The 12,719-nt window shown below is 48.1% G+C and overlaps 1 protein-coding gene across 1 annotated transcript in view; it reads right to left on the reverse strand.

Moving 5' to 3' along the window:
* MPRIP (myosin phosphatase Rho interacting protein) overlaps positions 1-12,719 on the reverse strand; it is a 164,904-nt gene that overhangs the window by 39,415 nt on the left and 112,770 nt on the right. Inside the window, exons 8-9 of the mRNA XM_065411992.1 lie at positions 1,700-1,841; positions 929-1,045 (exon numbers count right to left, since the gene is read on the reverse strand). Coding sequence (XP_065268064.1) covers positions 929-1,045; positions 1,700-1,841 — 259 coding nt within the window. The remainder of the gene's footprint in view (positions 1-928; positions 1,046-1,699; positions 1,842-12,719) is intronic.

The raw sequence follows: 12,719 nt of genomic DNA on the forward strand, positions 1-12,719 counted from the left end.
CAGGCCTGTGAAGCTACTTTAAACATAAGGGGGTTGTGTTATTGCACAGCAAAATAGAAGGAACAGAACTTCGTTCTGGGGAAGATTTGTGTATTACTGCCCATCTTTAACATTGTTGGTTGCAAGTGGAAGGAAGCTACGGATTTCAGTTTCCAAACTTTCCTCTCAAGCTTTCTTCCACTGATGTCTACTTTGCATAAATACACAACGTAAAGCTTTTAAGAACACTTCCGTGTTCATTTGTTAATTTTTCTTAATACACCAAGTCTGAAGGGTTGTTATCTGACTGCATGGGAGTAGTGAACTTGCAATTGATCTGATTCTGGAGCACTGAATGGGACCCAGGAAATTGTATTAACCTGCAACCTGCTGAAATGGTCTGATGCAGAGTAAGCCACCTCAGGTGGGAATGACACAGTATGTGAAAACAGAAGAAGGGAGTGTTCCTTTCTGGTAATGGTTGGGTTGATTTGTCACCTTAAGCACATGGCACCTGTATGGCAAACCATAACATTCAGGTAACTGACTATTACACAGAAAAATTGTTTGCCAAATAGGGACATGAGGAGCCAGTTCCCAAATCAGCTCTTGCTCTTAGGAAAACGAACCCCTCCTCCAGGTCTCTGCCTCTCCACTGCCCTGGCAAGGGGATGGACTAGATAAATTACAGGGTTTCTCTTTTCCAGGTCTAGCTTCTAACATACTCCGGGCCAAATTCAGATTGGGTTCAAGTCAATGGAATTGCTGCTGTTTACACCAGATTTGAATTGGCTCCAAGTCCACCGTGGTTGTTGAGAGCAATGGCAGAGGAGCTCTCACAAAGCTAACATCTGAAAGAGACGTAGCATTTCCATTCACAACAAGAACACCGTGCCAATGCCTTCATTCCCACATGCCAGTATTGAATGAAAAAACCTTTTGGGCTCACCGTCATGGAGGACTCAGTGGACCTTCTATCCAGTGATTTTGCTCTACGGTGAGGAGACAAAGGGGAAGCTGAGACTTCCAGGATGGATCCCACTGCTGCAGTTTCAGAGGTGAAGTCCTGAAAACAGAATTAGCCCAGATTACCACAACATTAACCCAAAACAGCAACTCCCATCTCTCACAACGTCAAAGACCCAGTGGTGTACATTTCTTAGACTCCACAATTCAAATTAATGAGCTCACACCATAGTTTTCTTCATGTGCTTCTAGAAGCACATGGCTCTTCTGGACACAGAGTCCAAGGCATTAGACTGGCAACAGTACATCTAAACTCACTTTAGGCTACAGGATTTTCAAGATCACATACTTCTATTAGTTAATTTCTTTTTATTAATACTTCATGTCATCTGCTGTGTTTTTTCCATGCCAGATCTGATGCCTCCCTTTCCTATCCCGGAGGGAGGGAGAGAGAAAGGTGATTTGTCTTCTGCTTTGATCCCACCAGCAAAGCAAGGAGACTGGGCAGTGAGTGGCAAATCTGCACTGCTCACTTGTGCTCGAGGCCTGCCCGCTGTGGTACATGCACCCCCTTTCCCAAGACCTCTAGATTCTGTGCTCCATGCACAGAGATTTGCCAGTGAGGACCTGCAGCCAAGGACAATCCTAGCTGTACTAGGGAGAGCACTAAATATGAGCTGCCAGCCAACACCACATCCTCCAAGAACATAGGCAGGTGCCTTCATCCTACCTCAGAGAGAAACGAAAGGCTTACCCGTTTCCTGGGGAAAACCCTCTTCTCGCTCCTGCCCTGACGTGTCTCGCTGGAAAGGGAGGGGCCTGCGGACGCATTGGTTTCCATATGCTCTGCATTCTCTATATCTAATGCCTCAAATTTTTCAATTACCTGGGACCGCCTGGAACAAAGAGAGAGAGGAAACCGGTGCCCGTTTAACGCAAGAGCAGCGATTGTTTCGTGAGTCACTACAGAACCCCATATAGCAAGAGGCTCTCCCAGGGTAGCGGCAACAAGGGTTACATCCTACAGAACTCTGCAAAACTGCTCCTCTCGAAGCCTGTGCATTTGTGCCTTTTTGTTCAATTTCCCCCTGCATGCTGGAAAACATGGGGGATTCAGGACAAAGAACAGGTCTCAACTAGACAGGCAGGACTTTACCTGTAGGCTCTGAAGCCATAAGAAAAGATTACAGAATGCTTGACTTCCAGCCAAGGAGAACTAACTGCTTGTGTCAGGGTGAACTCTTTGCTGGTCATGTATTACAGAAAAGGTGCTCTTCTGGTCTCTGGTACACACTCAGCCAGAGGTAGCAGATTTCATATGGACAGTCTGACCTTTCACAGCTTCTGAGCTCCGAGTATGTTCCACCTCCATACAGTTATTTTTAATATTATTAGTAGGGTCTGTTTGCCCTTCTTCTCCACCCCCTTCTATTTGCACATGATTTAATGCAACAGGGTCTCAATGATCTCCTCCCCAATTCAAACATTCCCTGCCCCAGCACATGGTTTTCAAGATTAAAAACATTTTCTGAACCAGCAATAACTATTTTTCCCAATGAGCCTTCTCCAATCATTTCAGCACTACAAAGACTATTCAGCATCTTTGGTTCTGTGTTCGGCCCTTCACTCTCCAACTCTGTAACGAACCAACGAGTAGACCAGGGTTGCACTGAGAACGTTTACAGATGTAGAGAGGAGCATTCTCAGAGTGCAAAGGAAAAAGGTAGCCCCAATATAAACAGTAGGGCCTTGACCCTGCAAAGATTCACCCACATGCTTAATGCTATGCCCTGTGAGTAATCACATAGACTTTTAGTAGGACTATTCACAATGCATACATTAAGTGCATGTGTACACTTTTGTAGGATTAGTGCATTGGTGATCAGAGTGTGCTCCTGTCCTTGTCTACAAACATCAAAAGCTATTACTGCAGTAACATGGCACACTTGTCATTTCAAAAGGGTGTGGCGTCCTCTTTATCTAAACCACTCTGCATATCCTGTATGGTAGGAGGTTATTTGCTGCAGCACCGACCAATCACCAACTGCAGTACTAAGCAGCAGGGCCTCTCATACAAGACACTGGTCACCCCTTGCTCTAATAGCAGCGTTGGTGCCTCTGCTGAGAGGGGACAACTCATTATATATAAGGGATGGGCAAGGAACCAACCCAAAACATCTCCCTAAGCCCACACCACAAGCCTTCTTAGGTTGGGAAAACTGCCCACTTTTGTAGCTGGGATCAGAAGCACTCTAGTATGTCATGAAAGGTTATTCTGCCCAACCCCATAACAGGAACTACTGGAATTCTCAAAGAGGCCTGGTAGGGAGAGATTTTTTAGAACAATTTTGCACAACCAAGAGGTTCAGATAAGAATCAATCTTCGGGCTTTTTCTGAGCCTAGGAACCTTTTTAGAGATTCACCAAATCACTAGCATATGCAACAGAGGAGCCTGAGCTGCAAAATTTGGACCCTGATTTTGAACCCTGCTAAAAGTTCAATGCACTGGAAAGATGGGGCCTCGTCACAATATCTGGATCCAAATTGGGCTTAAATTCTTAATCACAAGGCTTAGGAGCGTTTGAATCTGAGTTTAGCTCATGTTCATCTCCAACATATGTAATAAAAAACAAACAAATGCATCATCAAACAGCAGCCAATTCAAGAGAAACAAGTTGTTTAGTTACCAACAATTATTTTCGATTCTTCTCTTAAAAGGGAAATTGTGAGGTCAGTTAGGGTTTTACAAGTTTTTACCAAATTTCATAAAGTAAAATATGGCTTGAACATAAGCATTCTCTTGCTGTGTTTGCAATCCAAACAATGCAGCACAGAACTAGACCATATGAACCAGACAGTGAAATCAACTAGAAACAAGAATTTACTAGGTCTGCATTCACTGGAAAAGATAAAGAAAGTGCAAAACGTAGACAACATCAGTAAGGACAGTCTGATCCTTTTAAATCAATCAGATTTTAGAAATAGCTCACTCCATTTTAACCATCTAAGGCCCCAATCCTGAAAGCTGCAGGATGGAACCCTGCGCCCTTGTAGAGACTAATTAAAGCCCCACATAGGTGCAGAGGTACACTCATACAATGCAGTCTGCAGGATTGGGGCCTAAGTCTTTAGTAAAACAGGTAAGGGGAATTTCTTTGCATACATGATTTTTAACCCAACAGTGCCCCTTTCACCAGCCCAGCCTTCTCTCTCAGACTCGGTTTAGCATGGAATAAGAGACCCATGAATTAACACTGTCTCTTCCCTTTCAGGTGAAGTTCTGAAGAAAATTAAAAACAAAACCAAAAAACCAAAATCAAAAGCAGGTTGATTTCTCATGAAAGGGGCTGCACCATCGAGTTGTCTACGGCTTGAGATTGAGATGAGATGGTAGCGAAGCAGGCGGAGTAAAGGACACGTCACACAGCAACACAGGAGGAGAAGGTGGAGAGCAACAAGACCTGGAAGAAAACAAGGCTGGAAAATGAATGACCAGAAGAGGAAATATATATCTATATATCTCTATATAAATAAATAAAAGCAAAATCACCCCAAGAATTCATTACCAAAAAAAGGGGGGAGGGGGGAAATCATAGCAACCAAATCACAGCACCCAGTGTTATCATCATTAGATTGTTCCCTCTATTGGTTAAACATTTCAAGACAGGTGTTGCTGTGGCTAACAAAGACACGGTGAGTGTGTGAGAGAGCTGAGATTAATCCATTCTCTGTTCATCCCATGCTGATGACAGCTACACATGGGCACCTGAGAGAGAACCTGCCCCAAACTTCAAAGAAGGTATGAAGTATTTAAAGAGATGTGGTGTCATTCAGTACTCTCTCAACTCTTAAGCTTGCCCTAGGGAGCTCATCCTCCATGCAAGCTATTAATCTGCTCCAGGCCACTGAACACAAGCTACAGAATTGAGTTAAAGTGAAAGTAAAGGGGGCGCTACAAAGGCTGACAACAAAATCTGTAATTAAAATGATTTTCTCTGATGGGGAAGAGTTTTGTTGTATTCATTTATTATTTAGCTGCAAGAGAGATTGTGAGAGTGTTTCAGAGAGACAGGAAAGGGAATTACCCCAAGGGATGCACAACATTAGAGGATTGTTACAAAGAAAAAAATAAATAAAATGAAAGGAAGGAGTGAGTAACCTCGGTTTACAAAGCAAAGGTGTATGCATTGGGGTTGCAGGGGGATGACACTCACTTCTAAGACTCAAAGACACAGAGAAGGTGTTTGAAAGAAATCCATCAGTACAATTTGTCTGCAATTTCAGGGCAGTTCTGTGATTTATTGAAAAAAGGGAGAAATATTTCAGCAAACATCTAACTAGGATTCCATAGCAGGTCCCAATTCCTGTCATCAGAGGAGGGTAGAATTTAGGACACTGGGCATGTCTACACTACAAACTTAAGCCGATCTATATTTGGTCAGCTTACAGCCACCGCCGTAATTACTGTGGTAGTTCATGTCCATACTACTGCCAGTGGTGCGCATTCTCACCAGGAGCGCTTCCACCGACTTAAGAGGGGCGGTGTGGGGGGCCGAGAGCCCGAGCTCTCAGCTCCACATGCAGCTCCCCACCAGGAGCCAGGCTGACCCCCTGGGCTCTCGGCTCCCTGCTCTGCGCTTGAAGCCTGGGAGCTACCGGGTTCCCAGCCAGGGAGCCCAGTCGGCAGCCCGGCTGGGAGCAGGGAGCCCCCACCCATCCCCAGGTGACAGCCTGAGCTGTGAGCCAGGCTTTCTTGTCAATTTCACACTCCAGCAGGGAGCCATGAAATTGAAAAGAATGACAGCCAACAGATGATGTAAGTAACCCACTGTGTCTACAGGGACACTGCGTCACCCTAAATACACCGACATAAGCCCTACGCCTCTTGTGAAGGTTGGAGTTATTAGGTCAGTGTAGTAGGGCACTTTGCCACATTGGTGGCAGCAAGGCTGTAGTGTGGACACTGACATAATTAGGTTAACGTAAGTGCCTTACGTCAGCCTAAGTCTGTACTGTAGACCAGGCCTCAGTAAGAAGAATCTCCTTTAAAACCTTGAAGGTTATAAGCAAGCATGGGCAAACACCAATCAGAGGGCCCCAAAGCTCCACAGAGAACAGCACTGTGAGTAGCAGTGGAATGTGCTATCATTACTAACATGACACGCACTATACAGAGAGTGAATGCCACATGAAACTTCCAGCTACAAGCAGTGCCCACATCACGGTTTCAGAGGATACTGTGGTAACCCAAGGAGCAGAGCTTGTGTGGTTAGTCATCACATCTGAATTCCAGTTACCTTTAAGCCTTCTCTCACTAGATGGCAGTAAGATTTTTGCTATATCAAGAATTGCCCATGGTAAATCCTGTATCTGTAGTCAAGCCCCTACAGGAGCACCTCATCCAGGGCATAAATTAAGATATTACCACCTGGAGCTGGTCATGTTCCCTCTCTAGGCTCCTTGCTTGGTGTCAGTAAGGGCAGAGGCTGAAATAAATAAGGAAGTTCGGGAGACAATGTGGGTAAGGGTCATTTCCTTTCTCCAGCTGGTTAAACAGCTTCCAAAGAGCTTGTAAAACAGATTGTATTTGAGGGAGTAGGGGGTGATGGACTGCATGTGTCATTTATGGGAGATGCCTTAGGAACCATCACACAAAAGTTGTCCAGGGAGCTGTCAGGTGGTGGAACAGCAAGGCCTGAAGAATCCGTGGCAGCTGGGAATAGGGAACAGGCATCACTGGGTGGAACACCAAGGCATGAGGGCTCTGGGGCAGCTGAGGAGCGGTGTTGGGCAGAACACCCCAGGTCTGAGGGTTCCATAGCGGGGGGGGGGGGGGGAGGGAGGGGGTCATCTGGCAGAGCTCCCTGGGCCTGAGGGCTCAGTGGCAGTTGGGGGGGGGGGGGGGGAGTTGGGCGGAACACCCCAGGCCTGGGGTTCCGTGGCCGTTGAGGAGGGTGTCGGGGGGATCGCCCCGGGGCCTGAGGGTTCCGTGGCCGTTGAGGAGGGTGTCGGGCGGAACGCCCCGGGGCCTGAGGGTTCCGTGGCCGTTGAGGAGGGTGTCGGGAGGATCGCCCCGGGGCCTGAGGGTTCCGTGGCCGTTGAGGAGGGTGTCGGGCGTCGGGCGGAACGCCCCGGGGCCTGAGGGTTCCGTGGCCGTTGAGGAGGGCGTCGGGCGGAACGCCCCGGGGCCTGAGGGTTCCGTGGCCGTTGAGGAGGGCGTCGGGCGGAACGCCCCGGGGCCTGAGGGTTCCGTGGCCGCTGAGGAGGGTGTCGGGCGGAACGCCCCGGGGCCTGAGGGTTCCGTGGCCGTTGAGGAGGGTGTCGGGAGGATCGCCCCGGGGCCTGAGGGTTCCGTGGCCGTTGAGGAGGGTGTCGGGCGTCGGGCGGAACGCCCCGGGGCCTGAGGGTTCCGTGGCCGTTGAGGAGGGCGTCGGGCGGAACGCCCCGGGGCCTGAGGGTTCCGTGGCCGTTGAGGAGGGCGTCGGGCGGAACGCCCCGGGGCCTGAGGGTTCCGTGGCCGCTGAGGAGGGTGTCGGGCGGAACGCCCCGGGGCCTGAGGGTTCCGTGGCCGCTGAGGAGGGTGTCGGGAGGATCGCCCCGGGGCCTGAGGGTTCCGTGGCCGTTGAGGAGGGTGTCGAGCGTCGGGCGGAACGCCCCGGGGCCTGAGGGTTCCGTGGCCGTTGAGGAGGGTGTCGGGAGGATCGCCCCGGGGCCTGAGGGTTCCGTGGCCGTTGAGGAGGGTGTCGAGCGTCGGGCGGAACGCCCCGGGGCCTGAGGGTTCCGTGGCCGTTGAGGAGGGCGTCGGGCGGAACGCCCCGGGGCCTGAGGGTTCCGTGGCCGTTGAGGAGGGTGTCGGGGGGATCACCCCGGGGCCTGAGGGTTCTGTGGCAGCTAAGAGAACTCAGGTCAGGGAGGGGAGACACTGGAGGAGGAAAGGGGTTATGAAATCTTATGGGGAGCCCAGTCTCCCTCTCCCAAACTGAATGGAGCCTCAGAGCACCTGGCAGAGGGGACTGGGTGAGGCTGCCCTGCTAGCACATATCTACCATCCAACCCAGCAGAGATCTGGGTTTGAGGGTGAAGGATTCATTGGGAGAGGTAGGTAACACACAACACTTGCATATAACACAACATTTCAGTGTATGTTGGACCCTTGGCTTATTCCCTACCATTGTCTTGAAACTCTTTTTGTGCTCGGTCACTCCTGTGTCTGGTTTCCAGAGAGATGCCCATATTCCTGTGCCTGGTCAGGGAGGACACTTGAACTGTACTTATTGCTCAGCTAGTCTTTCAGGCCTCTGTGGGCACAGCATCTCTGCAAGAACTCCTATTCCAACAACACAGAGTAGAAGCGCTACCAAATCCACCCAGAACTCAGCTAAAGGAATGTAGAACAAAAGCCACAACCCACACTACGCACTTGACTCAGACCCAGGCTGTCGCCTGTATCAGGGACAAATGACTGTTGTATACATATAATTTCCATTTTATTATGTCTCCAGCGCTAAAGGAACAAGCTTGTGGGCCTTGGATTCACTTCCTCTTCTCTTTGTTCACTGGCAATGCAAGCTGGACTGTGCAGAGATGTAGAAACAGCATTAAACACCAAATGCATCAGTGCACACCAGCAGGGGGAGCTCAAACACTGATTATGTGTGAGACACACCAAAATAGCGTTGTTGAAAGTTTCTCAGAAAAGGTGGGTTCACTTTAGATATTTAAAAAGAAGAGATTTAGAATATGGCAGACCCTCCCCACAGAAAATTGTAAAGGGGTCAGAGCAGGGGTACTGGAACAATTTGTATAGTTTTTCTCTTGCTTGGGGGGGAGGGATAGCTCAGTGGTTTGAGCATTGGCCTGCTAAACCCAGAGTTGTGAGTTCAATCCTTGAGGGGGCCATTTAGGGATCTGGGGTAAAAATCTGTCTGGGGATTGGTCCTGCTTTGAGCAGGGAGTTGGACTAGATGACCTCCTGAGGTCCCTTCCAACTCTGATATTCTATGATTCTATGATAGTGGGGGTGCTGAGAGCCATTGAACCAAACTGTAAAACCTGTATATGATGGAAACCACTTCAAGCCAAGAGGTGCGGCAGCCCCCCCGAACCACTAGTTCCAGCACCTATGGGTCAGAGGTTAAAATTTAGGTCTAAACAATCAATATGATTCTTTTAGAACACAGTCCTGAACATTCACTATGATTATATTAGTCAGATAGGATCTCTTAAAATAAAAAAAACTAATAATAAAAAAAAAAATGGAGTGAGTGTCTTTAAAACAGGACTACTAAGAGGAGAGGCTGCCCTAACTAGGGCTACTGGAAATCAGTGTATAGTTCTCTTCTGTCTGGAGGTCCAATCCTCATGCAATAATTTAGGCCATATCTACACTACCACTTATGTCGGCAACACTTATGTTGTTGAGGGGTGTGACATACTGACATAGCTACCGCCGCTCATTGGAAGTGGTTTAATTATGTTGATGGGGCTGTTGGCATAGAGTGGCTACACGAGAGATCTTACAGCAGCGCAGCTACATCGGTACCGCTGTGAGGTCTCTAGTGTCGCTATAGCCTTAGAGTGGATTGGTGGAAGAAGGGGAGGAGAAGCTGAGAATACTGACAGAACATTAGCAAATTCATTTGGTTTCACTGCTTGACAAAGAGATGCAGTTCACTGGGGTTTGCATGAGGGTTGAATAATTCTAGGTAAATTCCCAGCATCAAATGAGCTGGAGTAACTGTTAGAAAGTTAATCGACAGGATCATTCAGAAAGCTCTGAAGCACTAAAGAAAAACTGGCACCTGCAGTCTGAGAAGTGAAGTTTCACAAGTGCTCAATCTCAAATGGCACAGATTTAATGCAGAGAAAAACATGTTAATAAAATGTAAACTAAGTAAATCAAATTAAAAAGCAGCCAAGCCAAGCGGAGAGTCGGGAAATGTTAATTCTTGAGTCCAGTGCTAAACCAGCTCTCTCCAGCCAAGTCCACCTGAACATTTGAAACACTGAGGCTCCCTGGCTCAGGGAAAATGTGACCCCTCCTGCCCACACCATCCAGATCATCTCCAGCTGGGACGAAGTTCATTTATAACTGGCTGCACTCTCTTTCAAAGCCATGGATTACACTTGTATTCCTCCCAACTACCGCTTCTCCACATGACCCCCTTGGAACCCTCTTCTTCTATCCCAGGGGTGGCCAACCTGTGGCTCCGGAGCCACATGCGGCTCTTCAGAAGTTAATATTCGGCTCCTTGTACAGGCACCGACTCCGGGGCTGGAGCTACAGGCGCCAACTTTCCAATGTGCCGGGGGGTGCTCACAGGCCCTGCCCCCACTCCACCCCTTCCCGACCCCTACCCTGAGCCTGCCATGCCCTCGCTCCTTCCCCTCCCCGCCAGAGCCTCCTGCACGCCACGAAACAGCTGATCAGGAGGTGCGGGGAAGGGCTGATCAGCGGGGCTGCAGGTGGGCGGGAGGCACTGGGAGCCGGGGGGAACTGATGCGGGGCTGCTGACGTATTACTGTGGCTCTTTGGCAATGTACATTGGTAAATTGTGGCTCCTTCTCAGGTTCAGGTTGGCCACCCCTGTTCTATCCTGTCAGTGTCCATGCACTTCCCAAGCACTACCTTTCTGGCCAAGGAGGACTGAAGGAGGCCCTGTTCCCAGCCCCACACATGGCCAGGAAGGGCTATGCTGTTGAGAAGGGAATAGCTCCCTTTCTGTCCCCCAAAAGCAGGAGAGATGATCACTAACCCTAACAACTAGTTTGGGAAACACTCTCCTTTAATTCTCACATGCACTTATCTGCCATCTTTGTGGGAGGAAACTGTCAAGTTAAATATTTTGGAACAATTATCTGTCACTATCATTATCTTAGATCATTAAAGCTTGGAGCGTTTTAAACACTTACTCCCCATCCATGACCATTTATGCTGTTTGTTTATATTTATTGTACTTTCCCCCCCTCAACTGTGAAACTAGAAACTTGTCAGTTTCACTCTATTTATAGCTGACTTCACACACAGGGGAAAAGAGATCAATCCCACACTGCCCTGTCAGGGTGTGCCATCACCTTCCCCTCCCCCTCTCAAAACCCCACCTCTTCACAAATCACGAAGATGCTTCTCTTTATAGAAGGTTCAGTAAAACTTTTTAAACGCACAAGATTTGGGGCCTACACCACTGGAGAATGTCTCTTTAAATAAAAGGGAGAGGGGAGGAGGGAAAGCTGCTGCCTCATCACTGCTCAAACAAATCCTTTCTCCATTGGTGCTGACAATTCCACCCCCCACCCCGCTTCCAGCCCTGACTGCAGGCAGGGAGGAAAGGGAAACAATTGTAGGGACATTGGGAGGGGTGTGTGGGGAAGGTTGATCACAGAAAGCCCTTCTGAGTGAGCTATTGTCACAATCTGTGTAATGACAAAATGTAGGCTGGCTTGACAGGACATTAGCCCACCAGCCTCTGAATTATGGTGAGCGACAATGCAAAAAAGACTTGTTTATTTTAAATCTTTTTCCAGCAGCCTCAGAAATCAAACAAAAGACACCCACCCTTGTCACAGCCACTGCGCTGATGGGAGTTTATTAAAGCATGGTTTTTTTTAAAAAGCAAAAGCACAGGAGACATTCATCTGCCCCCACGCCCTAGGCAGAGCGAAGTCGCTTCAAATAACGGCAGTAAGTCGACTAGACATAACGGAGGAGAGTTTTCACCAGTGTTGACACAGCAATAAAATCCAATCGCCTGCTCCTTTATAATAGCCTCAGGAGCTCAGGAAACAAAGGGGCTGAGTGCAGTGGCCTCTGGGAAGAGGAGGAACCCACCCCACCAACCAGAAATCAGCAGGGATGAAATAAAAAAGGACAATATCTAGCAGAAGCTCTGAGATCCTTCTTCTCCCAGGTATCTGTTATCTGTATGCCTGTCTCCCTCATCAGATATTCCATGCCCTCTCCCTATGCCCCAGTTTGGACACGCATTTGCACACTAGTGCCCCAACTGGCACTACTAGCTGCTCAGAAGTAACCCCTCTAAAAAGCTATTGAATCCAGGAGTTGCACGTATTTATCACTGCTTTCAGCTATACAGCATCACATTGGGGCTAGGACTCATGAGTTTCAGCGCCAAAAGAACACACAAGCCTCTAGTACCTGAACTATTAAGCTGGCAGTAGTAGTAGACCTTTTAATATTCTGTAAGCCAGTGGTTCTCAACCAGGGGTACGTGTACCCCTGGGGGTACGCTGAGGTCTTCCAGGGGGTACAGCAAATCATCTAGATATTTGCCTAGTTTTACAACAGGCTACACAAAAAGCACTAGCGAAGTCAGTACAAACTAAAATTTCATACAGACACTGGCTTGTTTATATTGCTCTATAAACTGAAATGTAAGTATAGTATTTATATTCCAATCAATTTATTTTATAATTATATGGTAAAATGAGAAAGTAAGACGTTTTGCAGTAATAGCGTGCTGTGACACGGTTGTGTTTTATGTCTGATTTTGTAAGCAAGTAGTTTTTAAATGAAGTGAAACTTGGGGTACACAAGACAAATCAGACTCCTGAAAGGGATACAGTAGTTTGGAAAGGTTGAGAGCCACTGCTATAAGCCAACCACTAGCAGGTGACATGATCACACACACACTTGAGCCAATATGTTACAATTCACAAACCAAGAATTACTGTTCTTTCTCCACCCAGTGTAACAGGATGGGGTCTCCAGGAGGCAAGCACTGCATCCTTTTTGCCAGACCCAGAAAGGACTCTA

Source organism: Emys orbicularis, chromosome 10, assembly GCF_028017835.1.
Source record: "Emys orbicularis isolate rEmyOrb1 chromosome 10, rEmyOrb1.hap1, whole genome shotgun sequence".
In the NCBI taxonomy this organism is placed as follows: Eukaryota; Metazoa; Chordata; order Testudines; family Emydidae; genus Emys; species Emys orbicularis.